Raw genomic sequence first — 24,080 nt, 5'->3', positions numbered from 1 at the left:
ACCTGTAGATATTACCACTACCTGTAGATATTACCACTACCTGTAGATATTACCACTACCTGTCTTTACCTGTAGATATTACCACTACCTGTCTTTACCTGGAGATATTACCACTACCTGTCTTTACCTGGAGATATTACCACTACCTGTCTTTACCTGGAGATATTACCACTACCTGTAGATATTACCACTACCTGGAGATATTACCACTACCTGTCTTTACCTGGAGATATTACCACTACCTGTCTTTACCTGGAGATATTACCACTACCTGGAGATATTACCACTACCTGGAGATATTACCACTACCTGTCTTTACCTGGAGATATTACCACTACCTGTCTTTACCTGTAGATATTACCACTACCTGTAGATATTACCACTACCTGGAGATATTACCACTACCTGTAGATATTACCACTACCTGTCTTTACCTGTAGATATTACCACTACCTGTCTTTACCTGGAGATATTACCACTACCTGTCTTTACCTGGAGATATTACCACTACCTGTCTTTACCTGGAGATATTACCACTACCTGTAGATATTACCACTACCTGGAGATATTACCACTACCTGTCTTTACCTGGAGATATTACCACTACCTGTCTTTACCTGGAGATATTACCACTACCTGGAGATATTACCACTACCTGGAGATATTACCACTACCTGGAGATATTACTACTACCTGTCTTTACCTGGAGATATTACCACTACCTGTCTTTACCTGGAGATATTACCACTACCTGGAGATATTACCACTACCTGTCTTTACCTGGAGATATTACCACTACCTGTCTTTACCTGTAGATATTACCACTACCTGTCTTTACCTGGAGATATTACCACTACCTGGAGATATTACCACTACCTGGAGATATTACCACTACCTGTAGATATTACCACTACCTGTCTTTACCTGGAGATATTACCACTACCTGTCTTTACCTGGAGATATTACCACTACCTGGAGATATTACCACTACCTGTCTTTACCTGGAGATATTACCACTACCTGTCTTTACCTGGAGATATTACCACTACCTGTCTTTACCTGGAGATATTACCACTACCTGTAGATATTACCACTACCTGTAGATATTACCACCACCTGGAGATATTACCACTACCTGTCTTTACCTGGAGATATTACCACTACCTGGAGATATTACCACTACCTGGAGATATTACCACTACCTGGAGATATTACCACTACCTGTAGATATTACCACTACCTGTAGATATTACCACCACCTGGAGATATTACCACTACCTGTCTTTACCTGTAGATATTACCACTACCTGTCTTTACCTGGAGATATTACCACTACCTGGAGATATTACCACTACCTGGAGATATTACCACTACCTGGAGATATTACCACTACCTGTCTTTACCTGGAGATATTACCACTACCTGTCTTTACCTGGAGATATTACCACTACCTGGAGATATTACCACTACCTGGAGATATTACCACTACCTGTCTTTACCTGTAGATATTACCACTACCTGTCTTTACCTGGAGATATTACCACTACCTGGAGATATTACCACTACCTGTAGATATTACCACTACCTGTCTTTACCTGGAGATATTACCACTACCTGTCTTTACCTGGAGATATTACCACTACCTGTAGATATTACCACTACCTGTAGATATTACCACTACCTGTAGATATTACCACTACCTGTAGATATTACCACTACCTGTCTTTACCTGTAGATATTACCACTACCTGTCTTTACCTGGAGATATTACCACTACCTGTCTTTACCTGGAGATATTACCACTACCTGTCTTTACCTGGAGATATTACCACTACCTGTAGATATTACCACTACCTGGAGATATTACCACTACCTGTCTTTACCTGGAGATATTACCACTACCTGTCTTTACCTGGAGATATTACCACTACCTGGAGATATTACCACTACCTGGAGATATTACCACTACCTGTCTTTACCTGGAGATATTACCACTACCTGTCTTTACCTGGAGATATTACCACTACCTGTAGATATTACCACTACCTGTAGATATTACCACCACCTGGAGATATTACCACTACCTGTCTTTACCTGGAGATATTACCACTACCTGTCTTTACCTGGAGATATTACCACTACCTGGAGATATTACCACTACCTGGAGATATTACCACTACCTGTAGATATTACCACTACCTGTAGATATTACCACCACCTGGAGATATTACCACTACCTGTCTTTACCTGTAGATATTACCACTACCTGTAGATATTACCACTACCTGTAGATATTACCACTACCTGGAGATATTACCACTACCTGTAGATATTACCACTACCTGTAGATATTACCACTACCTGTCTTTACCTGGAGATATTACCACTACCTGGAGATATTACCACTACCTGTCTTTACCTGGAGATATTACCACTACCTGTCTTTACCTGGAGATATTACCACTACCTGTAGATATTACCACTACCTGTCTTTACCTGGAGATATTACCACTACCTGGAGATATTACCACTACCTGGAGATATTACCACTACCTGGAGATATTACCACTACCTGGAGATATTACTACTACCTGTCTTTACCTGGAGATATTACCACTACCTGTCTTTACCTGGAGATATTACCACTACCTGGAGATATTACCACTACCTGTCTTTACCTGTAGATATTACCACTACCTGTAGATATTACCACTACCTGTCTTTACCTGGAGATATTACCACTACCTGTCTTTACCTGGAGATATTACCACTACCTGGAGATATTACCACTACCTGGAGATATTACCACTACCTGGAGATATTACCACTACCTGGAGATATTACCACTACCTGTAGATATTACCACTACCTGTCTTTACCTGGAGATATTACCACTACCTGTAGATATTACCACTACCTGGAGATATTACCACTACCTGTAGATATTACCACTACCTGTCTTTACCTGGAGATATTACCACTACCTGTCTTTACCTGGAGATATTACCACTACCTGGAGATATTACCACTACCTGGAGATATTACCACTACCTGGAGATATTACCACTACCTGTCTTTACCTGGAGATATTACCACTACCTGTCTTTACCTGGAGATATTACCACTACCTGTCTTTACCTGGAGATATTACCACTACCTGTAGATATTACCACTACCTGTCTTTACCTGGAGATATTACCACTACCTGGAGATATTACCACTACCTGGAGATATTACCACTACCTGTCTTTACCTGGAGATGTTACCACTACCTGTCTTTACCTGGAGATATTACCACTACCTGGAGATATTACCACTACCTGTCTTTACCTGGAGATATTACCACTACCTGTAGATATTACCACTATCTGTCCTTACCTGGAGATATTACCACTACCTGGAGATATTACCACTACCTGTAGATATTACCACTACCTGGAGATATTACCACTACCTGTCTTTACCTGTAGATATTACCACTACCTGTCTTTACCTGTAGATATTACCACTACCTGTCTTTACCTGGAGATATTACCACTACCTGGAGATATTACCACTACCTGGAGATATTACCACTACCTGGAGATATTACCACTACCTGTCTTTACCTGGAGATATTACCACTACCTGGAGATATTACCACTACCTGTAGATATTACCACTACCTGGAGATATTACCACTACCTGGAGATATTATCACTACCTGTCTTTACCTGTAGATATTACCACTACCTGTCTTTACCTGGAGATATTACCACTACCTGGAGATATTACCACTACCTGTCTTTACCTGGAGATATTACCACTACCTGGAGATATTACCACTACCTGTAGATATTACCACTACCTGTAGATATTACCACTACCTGGAGATATTATCACTACCTGTCTTTACCTGTAGATATTACCACTACCTGGAGATATTATCACTACCTGTCTTTACCTGTAGATATTACCACCACCTGGAGATATTACCACTACCTGTCTTTACCTGGAGATATTACCACTACCTGTAGATATTACCACTACCTGTAGATATTACCACTACCTGTAGATATTACCACTACCTGTCTTTACCTGGAGATATTACCACTACCTGTCTTTACCTGGAGATATTACCACTACCTGGAGATATTACCACTACCTGGAGATATTACCACTACCTGTCTTTACCTGTAGATATTACCACTACCTGTCTTTACCTGGAGATATTACCACTACCTGTAGATATTACCACTACTTGGAGATATTACCACTACCTGTAGATATTACCACTACCTGGAGATATTACCACTACCTGTAGATATTACCACTACCTGGAGATATTACCACTACCTGTAGATATTACCACTACCTGGAGATATTACCACTACCTGGAGATATTACCACTACCTGTAGATATTACCACTACCTGTAGATATTACCACTACCTGTAGATATTACCACTACCTGTAGATATTACCACTACCTGTCTTTACCTGGAGATATTACCACTACCTGGAGATATTACCACTACCTGGAGATATTACCACTACCTGTCTTTACCTGGAGATATTACCACTACCTGTCTTTACCTGGAGATATTACCACTACCTGTCTTTACCTGTAGATATTACCACTACCTGTCTTTACCTGGAGATATTACCACTACCTGGAGATATTACCACTACCTGGAGATATTACCACTACCTGTAGATATTACCACTACCTGGAGATATTACCACTACCTGTAGATATTACCACTACCTGGAGATATTACCACTACCTGGAGATATTACCACTACCTGTAGATATTACCACTACCTGTCTTTACCTGGAGATATTACCACTACCTGTCTTTACCTGGAGATATTACCACTACCTGTCTTTACCTGGAGATATTACCACTACCTGTCTTTACCTGGAGATATTACCACTACCTGGAGATATTACCACTACCTGTAGATATTACCACTACCTGGAGATATTACCACTACCTGGAGATATTACCACTACCTGTAGATATTACTACTACCTGGAGATATTACCACTACCTGTCTTTACCTGTAGATATTACTACTACCTGAGGGGCCTGGTGGACCAGCTGTCTAACTGTGAACCCTGACCTTAACCCTCCCGGTCTAACCCTAACCCTACCTGTACCTGTCTTTACCTGTAGATATTACTACTACCTGAGGGGCCTGGTGGACCAGCTGTCTAACTGTGAACCCTGACCTTAACCCTCCCGGTCTAACCCTAACCCTACCTGTACCTGTCTTTACCTGTAGATATTACCACTACCTGTACACCAGTTACCTGCCGGCTAGTCTGAGGGGCCTGGTGGACCAGCTGTCTAACTGTGAAGACATCCTGATGAACTTCCTGGTGTCAGCCGTCACCAAGCTGCCGCCCATCAAGGTCACCCAGAAGAAACAGTACAAAGAGACTATGATGGTACAGGTGAGGTCTTTGTGGTCTTTCTGTTTGGTCTGCTTAGGAACAACAGGAGATATTACTATAGAGAATACTAAATGAGACATTCACAAGTAGTTTACACACACACACACACATCCAACTACATTTTCAGATGCAGGGTACAATTAAAATGTTATATATATATATAAAAAGGAATCACAATACCTGCACATTGAATTTGAGCCTTTTCAGGGACAACTCTGGCTTTGAGTCCCTGGCTGCTGTAGCATATCTGTAGGGGAAATGTTGATAAAGATTATTCTTTATTCACTTCCCATTTCTCAGGAAATGCACAGGAAGTGCCGTGGCTTTTTCATGTTATTTTTTTTTATTTCCTTAATGTTCCTGATGTCTTCAACAGACGTCACACGTTCCACCATCTGTTGTTATAGATGTTTCTTATTGTTGCATAAATATATTTTGGGTTTCTGGCCTGAAACAAATAAACAAACCAATAAACAAACCAATATCTACAGTAAAACCATCAACTGAAACAATGAAACCAATAAACAAACCAATAACTACAGTAAAACCATCAACTGAAACCAATAAACAAACCAATAACTACAGTAAAACCATCAACTGAAATCAATAAACAAACCAATAACTACAGTAAAACCATCAACTGAAACCAATAAACAAACCAATATCTACAGTAAAACCATCAACTGAAACAATGAAACCAATAAACAAACCAATAACTACAGTAAAACCATCAACTGAAATCAATAAACAAACCAATAACTACAGTAAAACCATCAACTGAAACCAATAAACAAACCAATAACTACAGTAAAACCATCAACTGAAACCAATAAACAAACCAATAACTACAGTAAAACCATCAACTGAAACCAATAAACAAACCAATATCTACAGTAAAACCATCAACTGAAACCAATAAACAAACCAATATCTACAGTAAAACCATCAACTGAAACAATGAAACCAATAAACAAACCAATATCTACAGTAAAACCATCAACTGAAACCAATAAACAAACCAATATCTACAGTAAAACCATCAACTGAAACCAATAAACAAACCAATATCTACAGTAAAACCATTAACTGAAACAATGAAACCAATAAACAAACCAATAACTACAGTAAAACCATCAACTGAAACCAATAAACAAACCAATATCTACAGTAAAACCATCAACTGAAACCAATAAACAAACCAATAACTACAGTAAAACCATCAACTGAAACCAATAAACAAACCAATATCTACAGTAAAACCATCAACTGAAATCAATAAACAAACCAATAACTACAGTAAAACCATCAACTGAAACCAATAAACAAACCAATATCTACAGTAAAACCATCAACTGAAACCAATAAACAAACCAATATCTACAGTAAAACCATCAACTTCAACTGTTATCATTATTAACCCATCATTACTAATATCTCTGTCTCTCTCTCTCTCCCTGCAGACCTCCAGAGCGTCTCGGTGGGCCGACCCAGACCACTTTGCCCAGCGACAGAGCTGCATGAATAAGTTTGCCAGCTGGTTTGGCAGCATGCCCCTGGTGCACTCTAATATGCGCCTGGACCCGGTGTTGTTTAAAGACCAGGTGTCCATACTGAGGAAGAAATACAAGGACATAGAGAGACTCTAACCAGCCTGATCTCCTCTGTCTCCATGGTGGAGTGTAGAGGGACAGAGAGAGACTATAACCAGCCTGATCCTCTCTGTCTCCATGGTGGAGTGTAGAGGGACAGAGAGAGACTAGAACCAGCCTGATCCTCTCTGTCTCCATGGTGGAGTGTAGAGGGACAGAGAGAGACTAGAACCAGCCTGATCCTCTCTGTCTCCATGGTGGAGTGTAGAGGGACAGAGAGAGACTAGAACCAGCCTGATCCTCTCTGTCTCCATGGTGGAGTGTAGAGGGACAGAGAGAGACTAGAACCAGCCTGATCCCCTCTGTCTCCATGGTGGAGTGTAGAGGGACAGAGAGAGACTATAACCAGCCTGATCCTCTCTGTCTCCATGGTGGAGTGTAGAGGGACAGAGAGAGACTATAACCAGCCTGATCCCCTCTGTCTCCATGGTGGAGTGTAGAGGGACAGAGAGAGACTAGAACCAGCCTGATCCTCTCTGTCTCCATGGTGGAGTGTAGAGGGACAGAGAGAGACTAGAACCAGCCTGATCCTCTCTGTCTCCATGGTGGAGTGGAGAGAGACTAGAACCAGCCGGAAAACACTGCGGCCTCCTAGAAGGACAGGAGAGTAGAGGGATGGGAGAGACACAGAGACCTTCCCAGAGAGAAGGGAGGAACAGGGGAAGGGAGGAGAGGAGGAGAGGAGGAGAGGACAGGGCTGTGGAGCCAGGACACCACGGTCGACCCTCCCAGAGAGAAGAGGAGGAGAGGAGGAGAGGAGGAGAGGAGAGGAGGAGGAGAGGAGAGGAGGAGAGGAGAGGAGGAGAGGAGGTGAGGAGGAGAGGAGGTGAGGAGGAGAGGAGGAGAGGAGGAGAGGAGAGGAGGAGAGGAGGAGAGGACAGGAGGAGAGGAGGAGAGGAGAGGAGAGGAGGAGAGGAGGAGAGGAGAGGAGGAGAGGAGGAGAGGAGGGGAGGAGAGGAGAGGAGAGGAGGAGAGGAGAGGAGGAGGAGGAGAGGAGAGGGCTGCGTCTTCCACTCTCCATCTTTGTACGCTGTTGCTAACAGTGGTAACCGTGACAACCCCGGCTGTATTTGGTAGGAGCTGTACATAGACAGAAAACTAGTTCATGGACGTCTGGGGGGACGGGGGACTTTGTTCTAGAACTTTCTACATGACTATGGACAGAGGAGGTCCATGACTGATGAAGTCTCCTCAGAGTCAACACAGCGCCGTTCTAGTCAAGGAGAGTCCATGCTGCAGTCCTAACTACGGTCTACTGGTAAACCGTCTCTACAGACTGTGTTCAGTCTAGCAGTGGTAAATCTCTCCCACCCTTCTCCAGCCTGCTAAAACCCTACAATGAAACCAAGGAGGAGTAATTCTTTACTTATAGAAGATAACCTCTATTCTGTTCGGTTCTAAACACTATGCACAGGTTCAACAGAATTGCTGCCAGAATCTGAAAGTACTATTTTGCTCTGTTTTTAGTTAGCTTTTATAGTGAACGATGAATGGCCGGCGTTACTGTCTGTACTGTGTCCAGCCTTGGGTGGGTGAGGAGGGTAGGGGGTCTGTGTTTTCCTGCTGTAAAAGGCTGAGGACACCGAGCTCAACTCACAGAACTGACAGTACACTGTACCTCCAGGTATGACTAACGTTGTGACTGGGGGGGGGGGGAATCGATGCTCACCTGGATCACGCTGCTTCACCTTTGATGATTTGGACATTTTTAACATGATTTGCCATTTTCTTTTAAAGGGGGGGTGGGGTTATATTTTTCAATATTCTAGAGAAGTTTAAAGGTTATCTCTCACAAAAAAATATATTTTTGAGTGTCTGACTGAAGTACAATGAATCTTGCCCTTTGCCCTCATCATCCTTATCCCTTATAGCAATATTGATCCATCTGTATTGAAAGGTTTTAACAGTTGAGTTTCATATTGATCCATCTGCATTGAAAGGTTTTAACAGTTGAGTTTCATGTTGATCCATCTGCATTGAAAGGTTTTAACAGTTGAGTTTCATATTGATCCATCTGCATTGAAAGGTTTTAACAGTTGAGTTTCATGTTGATCCATCTGCATTGAAAGGTTTTAACAGTTGAGTTTCATATTGATCCATCTGCATTGAAAGGTTTTAACAGTTGAGTTTCATATTGATCCATCTGCATTGAAAGGTTTTAACAGTTGAGTTTCCCTTATTTAGTGCAGTGTTGTTATATCAGAGATGAGTTGAGGCATCGTGGTGCAGTCACACCATAGTGGAACATCAGTGAATTTAAAGGGGATTATATTTTATTGGTGAGTAAACCAATTGGGAACAAGTTATTCTATGCCATTGATTCCCTGTTCCACATTCTTCCCCCTCACAATTTATTCCCTGTTCCACGTTCTTCCCCCTCACAATTTATTCCCTGTTCCACGTTCTTCCCCCTCACAATTTATTCCCTGTTCCACGTTCTTCCCCCTCACAATTTATTCCCTGTTCCACGTTCTTCCCCCTCACAATTTATTCCCTGTTCCACGTTCTTCCCCCTCACAATTTATTCCCTGTTCCACGTTCTTCCCCTCACAATTTATTCCCTGTTCCACGTTCTTCCCCCTCACAATTTATTCCCTGTTCCACATTCTCCCCCTCACAATTTATTCCCTGTTCCACGTTCTTCCCCCTCACAATTTATTCCCTGTTCCACGTTCTTCCCCCTCACAATTTATTCCCTGTTCCACGTTCTCCCCCCTCACAATTTATTCCCTGTTCCACGTTCTCCCCCCTCACAATTTATTCCCTGTTCCACGTTCTCCCCCTCACAATTTATTCCCTGTTCCACGTTCTTCCCCCTCACAATTTATTCCCTGTTCCACGTTCTCCCCCCTCACAATTTATTCCCTGTTCCACGTTCTCCCCCTCACAATTTATTCCCTGTTCCACGTTCTTCCCCCTCACAATTTATTCCCTGTTCCACGTTCTTCCCCCTCACAATTTATTCCCTGTTCCACGTTCTTCCCCCTCACAATTTATTCCCTGTTCCACGTTCTTCCCCCTCACAATTTATTCCCTGTTCCACGTTCTTCCCCCTCACAATTTATTCCCTGTTCCACGTTCTTCCCCCTCACAATTTATTCCCTGTTCCACGTTCTTCCCCCTCACAATTTATTCCCTGTTCCACGTTCTTCCCCCTCACAATTTATTCCCTCTTCCACGTTCTTCCCCCTCACAATTTATTCCCTGTTCCACGTTCTTCCCCCTCACAATGTATTCCCTGTTCCACGTTCTTCCCCCTCACAATGTATTCCCTGTTCCACGTTCTTCCCCCTCACAATGTATTCCCTGTTCCACGTTCTTCCCCCTCACAATGTATTCCCTGTTCCACGTTCTTCCCCTCACAATGTATTCCCTGTTCCACGTTCTTCCCCCTCACAATGTATTCCCTGTTCCACGTTCTTCCCCCTCACAATTTATTCCCTGTTCCACGTTCTTCCCCCTCACAAGACCCGGTGAACTACTATAATAACAATATATACTATCTAACACACCCTTTTAATGCAAAGACACATACATTTTACTTCTGGGTGGTCCCAGGAATCGAACCCACTATCTAAACTAACACCCGTATCACCTGTTTTGACCAATAAAGGCTCTTCTTTGTCCATCTTCAGCTCTCATTCACATTAACATGATCAGATGTTAGAATCATCTTTAGAGTTATAGGGACACTAAGGGGATTTTGGCAACTACTGACCCAGAGTCAGATGAGATCCTTTATCTACTGACCCAGAGTCAGATGAGATCCTTTATCTACTGACCCAGAGTCAGATGAGGGCCTTTATCTACTGACCCAGAGTCAGATGAGATCCTTTATCTACTGACCCAGAGTCAGATGAGATCCTTTATCTACTGACCCAGAGTCAGATGAGGGCCTTTATCTACTGACCCAGAGTCAGATGAGGGCCTTTATCTACTGACCCAGAGTCAGATGAGGCCCTTTATCTACTGACCCAGAGTCTGATGAGATCCTTTATCTACTGACCCAGAGTCAGATGAGATCCTTTATCTACTGACCCAGAGTCAGATGAGATCCTTTATCTACTGACCCAGAGTCAGATGAGGGCCTTTATCTACTGACCCAGAGTCAGATGAGATCCTTTATCTACTGACCCAGAGTCAGATGAGATCCTTTATCTACTGACCCAGAGTCAGATGAGGGCCTTTATCTACTGACCCAGAGTCAGATGAGATCCTTTATCTACTGACCCAGAGTCAGATGAGATCCTTTATCTACTGACCCAGAGTCAGATGAGATCCTTTATCTACTGACCCAGAGTCAGATGAGATCCTTTATCTACTGACCCAGAGTCAGATGAGATCCTTTATCTACTGACCCAGAGTCTGATGAGATCCTTTATCTACTGACCCAGAGTCAGATGAGATCCTTTATCTACTGACCCAGAGTCAGATGAGGGCCTTTATCTACTGACCCAGAGTCAGATGAGGGCCTTTATCTACTGACCCAGAGTCAGATGAGATCCTTTATCTACTGACCCAGAGTCAGATGAGATCCTTTATCTACTGACCCAGAGTCAGATGAACTCGTAGATTCCATCTTTATGTCTCTGTGTTCAGTATGAAGGAAGTTAAGAGGTAGTTCCTTGAGCCAATGCTAATTAGCATTAGCGCAATGAATGGAAGTCTATGGGTATCTGCTAGCATGCTAGCAGGGACATGGCTAGTGTTTATTTGAACAGGTACAAGTCTGATCTGAGGGAGCGCTGTACATATATATAGATTCATTATTAACATGGCATTTCTCTTATTGTGCCAACAGTTCAATGTGTGACTGTAGGTGAAGGCTGTGTGACTGTATGGTGAGGGCTGTGTGACTGTAGGTGAGGGCAGTGTGACTGTATGGTGAGGGCAGTGTGACTGTAGGTGAGGGCTGTGTGGCTGTATGGTGAGGGCAGTGTGACTGTAGGTGAGGGCTGTGTGACTGTATGGTGAGGGCTGTGTGACTGTAGGTGAGGGCTGTGTGACTGTATGGTGAGGGCTGTGTGGCTGTATGGTGAGGGCTGTGTGACTGTAGGTGAGGGCTGTGTGACTGTAGGTGAGGGCTGTGTGACTGTAAGTGAGGGCTGTGTGGCTGTAGGTGAGGGCTGTGTGACTGTAGGTGAGGGCAGTGTGACTGTATGGTGAGGGCAGTGTGACTGTAGGTGAGGGCTGTGTGACTGTAGGTGAGGGCTGTGTGACTGTATGGTGAGGGCTGTGTGGCTGTATGGTGAGGGCTGTGTGACTGTAGGTGAGGGCTGTGTGACTGTAGGTGAGGGCTGTGTGACTGTAAGTGAGGGCTGTGTGACTGTAAGTGAGGGCTGAGTGACTGTGTGGTGAGGGCTGTGTGACTGTAGGTGAGGGCTGTGTGACTGTATGGTGAGGGCTGTGTGACTGTAGGTGAGGGCTGTGTGACTGTAAGTGAGGGCTGTGTGACTGTAAGTGAGGGCTGTGTGACTGTGTGGTGAGGGCTGTGTGACTGTATGGTGAGGGCTGTGTGACTGTAGGTGAGGGATGTGTGACTGTAGGTGAGGGCTGTGTGACTGTATGGTGAGGGCTGTGTGACTGTATGGTGAGGGCTGTGTGACTGTAGGTGAGGGATGTGTGACTGTAGGTGAGGGCTGTGTGACTGTATGGTGAGGGCTGTGTGACTGTATGGTGAGGGCTGTGTGACTGTATGGTGAGGGCAGTGTGACTGTAGGTGAGGGATGTGTGACTGTATGGTGAGGGCTGTGTGACTGTAGGTGAGGGCTGTGTGACTGTATGGTGAGGGCTGTGTGACTGTAGGTGAGGGCTGTGTGACTGTATGGTAAGGGCAGTGTGACTGTATGGTGAGGGCTGTGTGACTGTATGGTGAGGGCTGTGTGACTGTATGGTGAGGGCTGTGTGACTGTATGGTGAGGGCTGTGTGACTGTATGGTGAGGGCTGTGTGACTGTATGGTGAGGGCAGTGTGACTGTAGGTGAGGGCTGTGTGACTGTATGGTGAGGGCTGTGTGACTGTAGGTGAGGGCTGTGTGACTGTATGGTGAGGGCTGTGTGACTGTAGGTGAGGGCAGTGTGACTGTATGGTGAGGGCTGTGTGACTGTATGGTGAGGGCTGTGTGACTGTAGTTGAGGGCTGTGTGACTGTAGGTGAGGGCTGTGTGACTGTAGGTGAGGGATGTGTGACTGTAGGTGAGGGCTGTGTGACTGTAGGTGAGGGCTGTGTGACTGTAGGTGAGGGCTGTGTGACTGTAGGTGAGGGCTGTGTGACTGTAGGTGAGGGCTGTGTGACTGTAGGTGAGGGCTGTGTGACTGTAGGTGAGGGCTGTGTGACTGTATGGTGAGGGCTGTGTGACTGTAGGTGAGGGCTGTGTGACTGTAGGTGAGGGCTGTGTGACTGTATGGTGAGGGATGTGTGACTGTAGGTGAGGGCTGTGTGACTGTATGGTGAGGGCTGTGTGACTGTAGGTGAGGGCTGTGTGACTGTAGGTGAAGGCTGTGTGACTGTATGGTGAGGGCTGTGTGACTGTATGGTGAGGGCTGTGTGACTGTAGGTGAGGGCTGTGTGACTGTAGGTGAGGGCGGTGTGACTGTATGGTGAGGGCTGTGTGACTGTAGGTGAGGGCTGTGTGACTGTAGGTGAGGGCTGTGTGACTGTAGGTGAGGGCTGTGTGACTGTAGGTGAGGGCTGTGTGATTATGTAGTGTGAATGTGTGTAGTGTGACTGTGTGGTGTGACAGCAGAATAACTGCTTGGTGGTGTCTGTAGTGTGACTGTGAGGTGTGACTGTACAGTCCAGGATGTAGCCCACTAGCTCTGGTCCAGGCCATTAGTGCTGCTCTCTAACACTGAGCCTCCTGAACAGGCTGCACTAACACCCTGGACCAGAGCTAGTGGGCAACGTGACAGACAACAGATGAGATATCTCAGCATTAATAGATTCACATGGCGCGCGCGTGTGTGAGTTGTGTGTGTGTGTGAGTTGTGTGTGTGTGTGAGTTGTGTGTGTGTGTGTGTGTGTGTGTGTGTGTGTGTGTGTGTGTGTGTGTGTGTGTGTGTGTGTGTGAGTTGTGTGTGTGTGTGAGTTGTGTGTGTGAGTTGTGTGTGTGTGTGTGTGTGTGTGTGTGTGTGTCAGAACCCTATGGGTTAATTCTCATGGTGCAATATGTGTTTGAGCGGAAATCTAATCTCTCTCTGATCCTATTCTCATTCTGGTAGCATCCCAAATGGCACCCTATTCCCTATGGGCCCTATTCCCTATGGGCCCTATTCCCTATGGGCCCTATTCCCTATGGGCCCTGGTCAAATGTCACCCTATTCCCTATGGGCCCTATTCCCTATGGGCCCTGGTCGAATGGCATCCTATTCTCTATGGGCCCTGGTCGAATGGCACCCTATTCCCTATGTGCCCTATTCTCTATGGGCCCTGGTCAAATGGAACCCTATTCCCTATGGGCCCTGGTCAAATGGCACCCTATTCTCTATGGGCCCTGGTCAAATGGCCCCCTATTCCCTATGGGCCCTATTCCCTATGGGCCCTGGTCAAATGGCCCCCTATTCCCTATGGGCCCTATTCCCTATGGGCCCTGGTCAAATGGAACCCTATTCCCTATGGGACCTGGTCAAATGGCACCCTATTCCCTATGGGTCCTGGTCAAATGGAACCCTATTCCCTATGGGCCCTGGTCAAATGGCCCCCTATTCCCTATGGGCCCTGGTCAAATGGTACCCTATTCCCTATGGGCCCTATTCCCTATGGGCCCTGGTCAAATGGAACCCTATTCCCTATGGGACCTGGTCAAATGGCCCCCTATTCCCTATGGGCCCTGGTCAAATGGCCCCCTATTCCCTATGGGCCCTATTCCCTATGGGCCCTGGTCAAATGGAACCCTATTCCCTATGGGCCCTATTCCCTATGGGTCCTGGTCTAAAGTAGTGCACTATGAAGCGAATCGGGTGCCATTTGGGATGCGAGCCTCTGATTCCCCATTTGGGATGCGCGCCTCTGATTCCCCATGTTGCTGTTCTAGGATGAAATGAATGTGCCTTTAAAGAAAGCTATTTCAGACTGATTGTATTGTTGCCTTTTTAACAGAGGAGTTCCCATTTCAGTGAAGATCTTTCTGTGTCCCAGTAACACTGACCTGTACAGTAGCCGTTGTCTAGGTGACCTTATTGTCGAATAACACTGGACGTGACTACATCTGATCTGTAACAGACAGGTCCTGCCTTTGTTTAGTAGGAACATAACGGAGCCTCTGTCGGTTCAGTCGCAGCCTGATCCCAGATCTGTTTGTACTGTCTTGCCAACTCCTGTTATGGTCATTGTAGCGCAAGCACAAACTGATCTGGGACCAGGCGAATTCAGACACCTATGTTGGTATTTTTATCAGACTGATTTTCTGTTTCGCTACTTTTGTTTCTGCATGTTCTCTTCCTCTACCCTCGTAATTACAGACACCATTTTAAGGAGATCAAGATTCAAATAGAAAAATCAACATTTTGTAAAGCGATTTTATAAAAATAATTAAAAAAACATTTGATACATTTGTTGTCATGTGTTGCTGTGTATTGACTCTGTTCAAACTATAGGCCTGGAATCTGTCCTACCAGCCATAGGAGGCCAACCTTCCACCACCCTAAATGCTCTTCACACACTTAGAGAGGCTAATACCGCTACACAGATAAATAACAGTGGTTATAATGACACTTAGAGAGGCTAATACCGCTACACAGATAAATAACAGTGGTTATAATGACACTTAGAGAGGCTAATACCGCTACACAGATAAATAACAGTGGTTATAATGACACTTAGAGAGGCTAATACCGCTACACAGATAAATAACAGTGGTTATAATCACACTTAGAGAGGCTAATACCTCTACACAGATAAATAACAGTAGTTATAATCACACTTAGAGAGGTTAATACTGCTACACAGATAAATAACAGTAGTTATAATCACACTTAGAGAGGCTAATACCTCTACACAGATAAATAACAGTAGTTATAATCACACTTAGAGAGGCTAATACCTCTACACAGATAAATAACAGTGGTTATAATCACACTTAGAGAGGCTAATACCTCTACACAGATAAATAACAGTGGTTATAATGACACTTAGAGAGGCTAATACCTCTACACAGATAACTAACAGTAGTTATAATCACACTTAGAGAGGCTAATACCTCTACACAGATAAATAACAGTAGTTATAATCACACTTAGAGAGGCTAATACCGCTACACAGATAAATAACAGTGGTTATAATGACACTTAGAGAGGCTAATACCTCTACACAGATAACTAACAGTAGTTATAATCACACTTAGAGAGGCTAATACCTCTACACAGATAAATAACAGTAGTTATAATCACACTTAGAGAGGCTAATACCTCTACACAGATAAATAACAGTAGTTAAAATTCATTAAATAATCCATCTTGACATTTTCTACGGCAGGAAAGCTCCTCATCCCCCCCCCTCACGTCCCCCCCCCTCACGTCCCCCTCCCCCCTCATCTCCCCCCATCCCCCCCTCGCGTCCTCTTGTAAATCAGGCTCTCTGACATTGGCAGAGGATCATTCCCAAGCATACCAAGCATGTTAGGTGAAACAGTGGGCGTCACTGTGTGTGTGTGTGTGTGTGTGTGTGTGTGTGTGTGTGTGTGTGTGTGTGTGTGTGTGTGTGTGTGTCAGCCGAGCCCCATTACAAACAGCAGCTGTGTACATCGGTCTGGGAGGCGGGGCAGCGATCGGTTAAGACACGTAAATAACACCAACCATATCTATCTATCCAAGCTGATCCCATAGTGGTACCACTGCCAACAACCAGCCACCTCTGGACTGGTCTCACTGCTGCCCTGATATTGGGTGTATTTCCAGATACACAAATCCCCAAATCTGCCCAGGCTTATGACAGGATCATCATCATATCATGCAGATGTGGTTGGTGAGACGTGACACCTCTCCAGATGTTGTACATATCTGATCTGGGATGAACGAGTCTGTCTGGAACACAGAAACCTCCCATTCTGTTATATCCCAGTAGTACTGTAACTACTGCAGGATGACAGTTAAATGGATGTGGGCCAGCTACTGCAGGATGACAGTTAAATGGATGTGGGCCAGCTACTGCAGGATGACAGTTAAATGGATGTGGGCCAGCTACTGCAGGATGACAGTTAAGTGGATGTGGGCCAGCTACTGCAGGATGACAGTTAAATGGCTGTGGGCCAGCTACTGCAGGATGACAGTTAAATGGATGTGGGTCGGCTACTGCAGGATGACAGTTCAATGGATGTGGGCCAGTTACTGCAGGATGACAGTTAAATGGCTGTGGGCCAGCTACTGCAGGATGACAGTTAAATGGCTGTGGGCCAGCTACTGCAGGATGACAGTTTAATGGCTGTGGGCCAGCTACTGCAGGATGACAGGTAAATGGATGTGGGCCAGCTACTGCAGGATGACAGTTAAATGGATGTGGGCCAGCTACTGCAGGATGACAGTTAAATGGCTGTGGGCCAGCTACTGCAGGATGACAGTTTAATGGCTGTGGGCCAGCTACTGCAGGATGACAGTTAAATGGATGTGGGCCAGCTACTGCAGGATGACAGTTAAATGGATGTGGGCCAGCTACTGCAGGATGACAGTTTAATGGATGTGGGCCAGCTACTGCAGGATGACAGTTAAATGGCTGTGGGCCAGCTACTGCAGGATGACAGTTAAATGGCTGTGGGCCAGCTACTGCAGGATGACAGTTAAATGGATGTGGGCCAACTACTGCAGGATGACAGTTAAATGGCTGTGGGCCAGTTACTGCAGGATGACAGTTAAATGGATGTGGGCCAGCTACTGCAGGATGACAGTTAAATGGATGTGGGCCACCTATTGCAGGATGACAGTTCAATGGATGTGGGCCAGCTACTGCAGGATGACATTTAAATGGCTGTGGGCCAGCTACTGCAGGATGACAGTTAAATGGCTGTGGGCCAGCTACTGTAGGATGACAGTTAAATGGATGTGGGCCAGCTACTGCAGGATGACAGTTAAATGGATGTGGGCCAGCTACTGCAGGATGACAGTTTAATGGATGTGGGCCAGCTACTGCAGGATGACAGTTAAATGGCTGTGGGCCAGCTACTGCAGGATGACAGTTAAATGGATGTGGGCCGGCTACTGCAGGATGACAGTTAAATGGATGTGGGCCAGCTACTGCAGGATGACAGTTAAATGGATGTGGGCCAGCTACTGCAGGATGACAAGTTAATGGCTGTGGGCCAGCTACTGCAGGATGACAGTTAAATGGATGTGGGCCAGCTACTGCAGGATGACAGTTAAATGGCCGTCGGTCAGCTACTGCAGGGTGACAGTTAAATGGATGTGGGTCAGCTACTGCAGGATGACACTTTAATGGATGTGGGCCAGCTACTGCAGGATGACAGGTAAATGGATGTGGGCCAGCTACTGCAGGATGACAGTTTAATGGATGTGGGCCAAACTAAAACATCCTTCCTCTCTCTATCCGCTCCAGAGCAGACTACCCAACATGCAGTGGGGGGATTTAATGAGGACGTCTCTGCTCTAACATACACACCAGAAGCTCCAGGAAGGTATCCCACTGTCTGGAGGGTTGACGACTCCACTGGGTTAGGATCATAATTCAATATAATAAGAATAAACGGATTAGGAAGCTATTAGCAATATGCATCATGGGATTAAGGAACGCGAAACTCATCTCTGAATATTTGAATAGATATAACTTGGGTTTGTTTCACTCTCCTCATTAGTGAGTCCCTTGGCGAGGGAGATTTCCACAAAGACTATATACCGAGTAGAATAGGGAAGCTCTGAAACACAGAGGATGTTAAACTGTCCAATAGAAAGACTATATGCAGAGTAGAATAGGGAAGCCCTGAAACACAGAGGATGTTATACTGTCCAATAGAAAGACTATATACAGAGTAGAATAGGGAAGCCCTGAAACACAGTCGATGTTATACTGTCCAATAGAAAGACTTTATGCAGAGTAGAATAGGGAAGCTCTGAAACACAGAGGATGTTATACTGTCCAATAGAAAGTAGGACTAGGTCTTCCATGGTAACTCTACTAACAAGACAGACTGTTGGCTGCCATGATGAAATGGTTCCAAATATTCAGAATTGAACAAGCACCAGTTTTAGAGGGATACAATATATTGTATAAACTGCAGTGATCAGGTTATCTGCACCAAACTCCCTCCAGATAGATGGTCTGGTTCATCAGGTTATCTGCACCAAACTCCCTCCAGATAGATGGTCTGGTTCATCAGGTTATCTGCACCAAACTGGTCTGGTTCATCAGGTTATCTGCACCAAACTCCCTCCAGACAGATGGTCTGGTTCATCAGGTTATCTGCACCAAACTCCCTGCAGACAGATGGTCTGGTTCATCAGGTTATCTGCACCAAACTCCCTCCAGATAGATGGTCTGGTTCATCAGGTTATCTGCACCAAACTCCCTCCAAACTCCCTCCAGATAGATGGTCTGGTTCATCAGGTTATCTGCACCAAACTCCCTCCAGACAGATGGTCTGGTTCATCAGGTTATCTGCACCAAACTCCCTCCAGATAGATGGTCTGGTTCATCAGGTTATCTGCACCAAACTCCCTCCAGACAGATGGTCTGGTTCATCAGGTTTTCTGCACCAAACTCCCTCCAGATAGATGGTCTGGTTCATCAGGTTATCTGCACCAAACTCCCTCCAGATAGATGGTCTGGTTCATCAGGTTATCTGCACCAAACTGGTCTGGTTCATCAGGTTATCTGCACCAAACTCCCTCCAGACAGATGGTCTGGTTCATCAGGTTATCTGCACCAAACTCCCTGCAGACAGATGGTCTGGTTCATCAGGTTATCTGCACCAAACTCCCTCCAGATAGATGGTCTGGTTCATCAGGTTATCTGCACCAATCTCCCTCCAGACAGATGGTCTGGTTCATCAGGTTATCTGCACCAAACTCCCTCCAGATAGATGGTCTGGTTCATCAGGTTATCTTCACCAAACTCCCTCCAGATAGATGGTCTGGTTCATCAGGTTATCTGCACCAAACTCCCACCAGATAGATGGTCTGGTTCATCAGGTTATCTGCACCAAACTCCCTCCAGACAGATAGTCTGGTTCATCAGGTTATCTGCACCAAACTCCCTCCAGACAGATGGTCTGGTTCATCAGGTTATCTGCACCAAACTCCCTCCAAACTCCCTCCAGATAGATGGTCTGGTTCATCAGGTTATCTGCACCAAACTCACTCCAGATAGATGGTCTGGTTCATCAGGTTATCTGCACCAAACTCCCTCCAGATAGAAGGTCTGGTTCATCAGGTTATCTGCACCAAACTCCCTCCAGACAGATGGTCTGGTTCATCAGGTTATCTGCACCAAACTGTCTCCCTACAGGCTCTGCTCCATGCAGGCTACAACAGACAGAAGAAGAAGAAGACAGGAAATATCCACATTTCTAACACAGGAAGTTGACACCCCTGAACATGGTAATATGTGTTTAATAAACACAGCTAAACTCTCCTTTTCCCTTTAATCACCAGCTCTTTAGTGAAACCCTCAAAACATTCTGTTTTACAGCCACAGAGGAGCTGCTGGGATTATGATTACTCCATGAATATGTATGTAGTCGTAAGATACCTATTACAGAATTGGATACCGTGAAGGTTTACTGTCTCCATCTGTGGTTACGGTAATGTAAGAAGAGGATTTAGTCCCAGTAGCCATGTTGCAGTCAGCAGTCTGGACCCTCTTGTACAGAGCTAGTGAGACCAGAGGCTTTTAGTCCCAGTAGCCATGTTACAGTCAGCAGTCTGGACCCTCTTGTACAGAGCTAGTGAGACCAGAGGATTTAGTCCCAGTAGCCATGTTACAGTCAGCAGTCTGGACCCTCTTGTACAGAGCTAGTGAGACCAGAGGATTTAGTCCCAGTAGCCATGTTGCAGTCAGCAGTCTGGACCCTCTTGTACAGAACTAGTGAGACCAGAGGATTTAGTCCCAGTAGCCATGTTGCAGTCACCAGTCACAATATTACTGTATCAATAACCAGGTGTGTGGGAGGCTGGGATCCACTATTACTGTATCAATAACCAGGTGTGTGGGGAGGCTGATACACTATTACTGTATCAATAACCAGGTGTGTGGGAGGCTGGGATCCACTATTACTGTATCAATAACCAGGTGTGTGGGAGGCTGGGATCCACTATTACTGTATCAATAACCAGGTGTGTGGGGAGGCTGATACACTATTACTGTATCAATAACCAGGTGTGTGGGGAGGCTGATACACTATTACTGTATCAATAACCAGGTGTGTGGGGAGGCTGATACACTATTACTGTATCAATAACCAGGTGTGTGGGGAGGCTGATACACTATTACTGTATCAATAACCAGGTGTGTGGGGAGGCTGATACACTATTACTGTATCAATAACCAGGTGTGTGGGAGGCTGGGATCCACTATTACTGCATCAATAACCAGGTGTGTGGGGAGGCTGGGATCCACTATTACTGTATCAATAACCAGGTGTGTGGGGAGGCTGATCCACTATTACTGTATCAATAACCAGGTGTGTGGGGAGGCTGATACACTATTACTGTATCAATAACCAGGTGTGTGGGGAGGCTGATCCACTATTACTGTATCAATAACCAGGTGTGTGGGGAGGCTGAGATCCACTATTACTGTATCAATAACCAGGTGTGTGGGGAGGCTGATACACTATTACTGTATCAATAACCAGGTGTGTGGGAGGCTGGGATCCACTATTACTGTATCAATAACCAGGTGTGTGGGAGGCTGGGATCCACTATTACTGTATCAATAACCAGGTGTGTGGGGAGGCTGGGATCCACTATTACTGTATCAATAACCAGGTGTGTGGGAGGCTGATCCACTATTACTGTATCAATAACCAGGTGTGTGGGGGGCTGAATTACCATACTATTACTGTATCAATAACCAGGTGTGTGGGGAGGCTGATCCACTATTACTGTATCAATAACCAGGTGTGTGGGGAGGCTGATCCACTATTACTGTATCAATAACCAGGTGTGTGGGGAGGCTGATACACTATTACTGTATCAATAACCAGGTGTGTGGGGAGGCTGGGATCCACTATTACTGTATCAATAACCAGGTGTGTGGGGAGGCTGATCCACTATTACTGTATCAATAACCAGGTGTGTGGGGAGGCTGATCCACTATTACTGTATCAATAACCAGGTGTGTGGGGGGGCTGATACACTATTACTGTATCAATAACCAGGTGTGTGGGGGGGCTGATACACTATTACTGTATCAATAACCAGGTGTGTGGGGAGGCTGATCCACTATTACTGTATCAATAACCAGGTGTGTGGGAGGCTGGGATCCACTATTACTGTATCAATAACCAGGTGTGTGGGAGGCTGGGATCCACTATTACTGTATCAATAACCAGGTGTGTGGGGAGGCTGATCCACTATTACTGTATCAATAACCAGGTGTGTGGGGGGGCTGATACACTATTACTGTATCAATAACCAGGTGTGTGGGGGGGCTGGGATCCACTATTACTGTATCAATAACCAGGTGTGTGGGAGGCTGGGATCCACTATTACTGTATCAATAACCAGGTGTGTGGGGAGGCTGATACACTATTACTGTATCAATAACCAGGTGTGTGGGGAGGCTGATCCACTATTACTGTATCAATAACCAGGTGTGTGGGGGGGCTGAATTACCATACTATTACTGTATCAACAACCAGGTGTGTGGGGGGGCTGGGATCCACAGAAGCACTGTAATTCGTTCATCTAGAATGTTTGAACTTTGTCTGAACTCATTATGGGAATATTGTCATTCTGGCCCAGTCGTTCTCTCACCTGAATAAATAACATTTTCAGCCATCCTGTATCTCAATTATTCACGTAGAAAAAAACATAGCTCATCATTTATAATTTCCCAGTGGGTTCTGACTTGTAGTTTTCCTCTCAGCTACTATACAGAGAGAACTATAACATTAATGAAAACTGTAATGAAATAAACAAATCCACGTTTAATGCTCTGTAAACAATGGCATGCACAAATGATAATGAACATTTAGTTTAATCTCCCTCGGACCCCATGGAGCAGAAAATAAACCGTGATTAGCCAAACTGTGTTTGGCAGAGCAGCGACTGCAACAGATGCTGACTAGTCTCTCACAAATCCTATTGGCCATTTACTACTTCCTGATGATTCAGTCCTTACCCGACATGATTTCACCTTGTCATTCCAATATTTTAGTTGTTGTTGCAGTAGGGTGTTTGGAATGAAAGGACTCTATTCATCTGGTTTGGGTAGCATTGAGCTGAGCTCAACTTGAGGGTTGTCCTGGTGCAGCAAAACTCCCCCCACAAGGGAGGCTTGGCTTCACACCAATCAAATCACAGTCCTAAGCAAAATGGCATCATTGTCAGAAACAAAACGTGTCTGTTTTCTGGTCTGTTTATGTTGATGTGCTACAGTAGCTAGCATGCTAAATCTGCCCTTTCCTAAACCATGGATGGAGATGTGGATTTAGACTTGTGGTTTTGACTTTATTCTCTGTACAGGCCAATGATTATGACGGTGATTCAGATCTAACCATAAATTCATATATTGTGCCACTGATCTGAGATGATTTTAGTTCAATATTTATTCTAGATGTAGTCTAGTAGGCTCACATTAACTAGCTAGCTAACTTAGCTGGTTCATATGTTGCCCATGCGAGGAAGGTAGGCTAGCAAGCATTTTAGCTAGGTAGCCTGTGAAAACAGAAACTTAAAGCGTATCAATAACCAGGTGTGTGGGGGGGAGAGGAGGATTGGCGTTCAACTCGTTGACCAGTATGGAGAGTAAACTGTTTTACTTCTGTGCGTCAAATCAGTTACCGTGTACAGCCACGTGATATTTAGCAACATTGATTGGACTCAATTG

General features: G+C 45.0%; 2 protein-coding genes across 2 annotated transcripts in view; both read left to right on the top strand.

Annotated features, from left to right (window-relative positions):
* The window catches only part of LOC115187874 (exostosin-1a-like), a 110,929-nt gene extending 103,734 nt beyond the window's left edge, over positions 1–7,195 (top strand). Inside the window, exons 10-11 of the mRNA XM_029746911.1 lie at positions 5,268–5,439; positions 6,900–7,195. Of these exons, the coding sequence (XP_029602771.1) occupies positions 5,268–5,439; positions 6,900–7,085 (358 nt within the window). The 3' untranslated portion in view covers positions 7,086–7,195. The remainder of the gene's footprint in view (positions 1–5,267; positions 5,440–6,899) is intronic.
* LOC115187885 (CUB and sushi domain-containing protein 3-like) overlaps positions 1–24,080 on the top strand; it is a 1,475,978-nt gene that overhangs the window by 814,886 nt on the left and 637,012 nt on the right.

This window comes from Salmo trutta, unplaced genomic scaffold (assembly GCF_901001165.1).
Source record: "Salmo trutta unplaced genomic scaffold, fSalTru1.1, whole genome shotgun sequence".
Lineage (NCBI taxonomy): Eukaryota > Metazoa > Chordata > Actinopteri > Salmoniformes > Salmonidae > Salmo > Salmo trutta.
The sequence above is the reverse complement of the archived record's forward strand: the minus strand, read 5'-3'. Positions and strand labels throughout refer to the sequence as shown.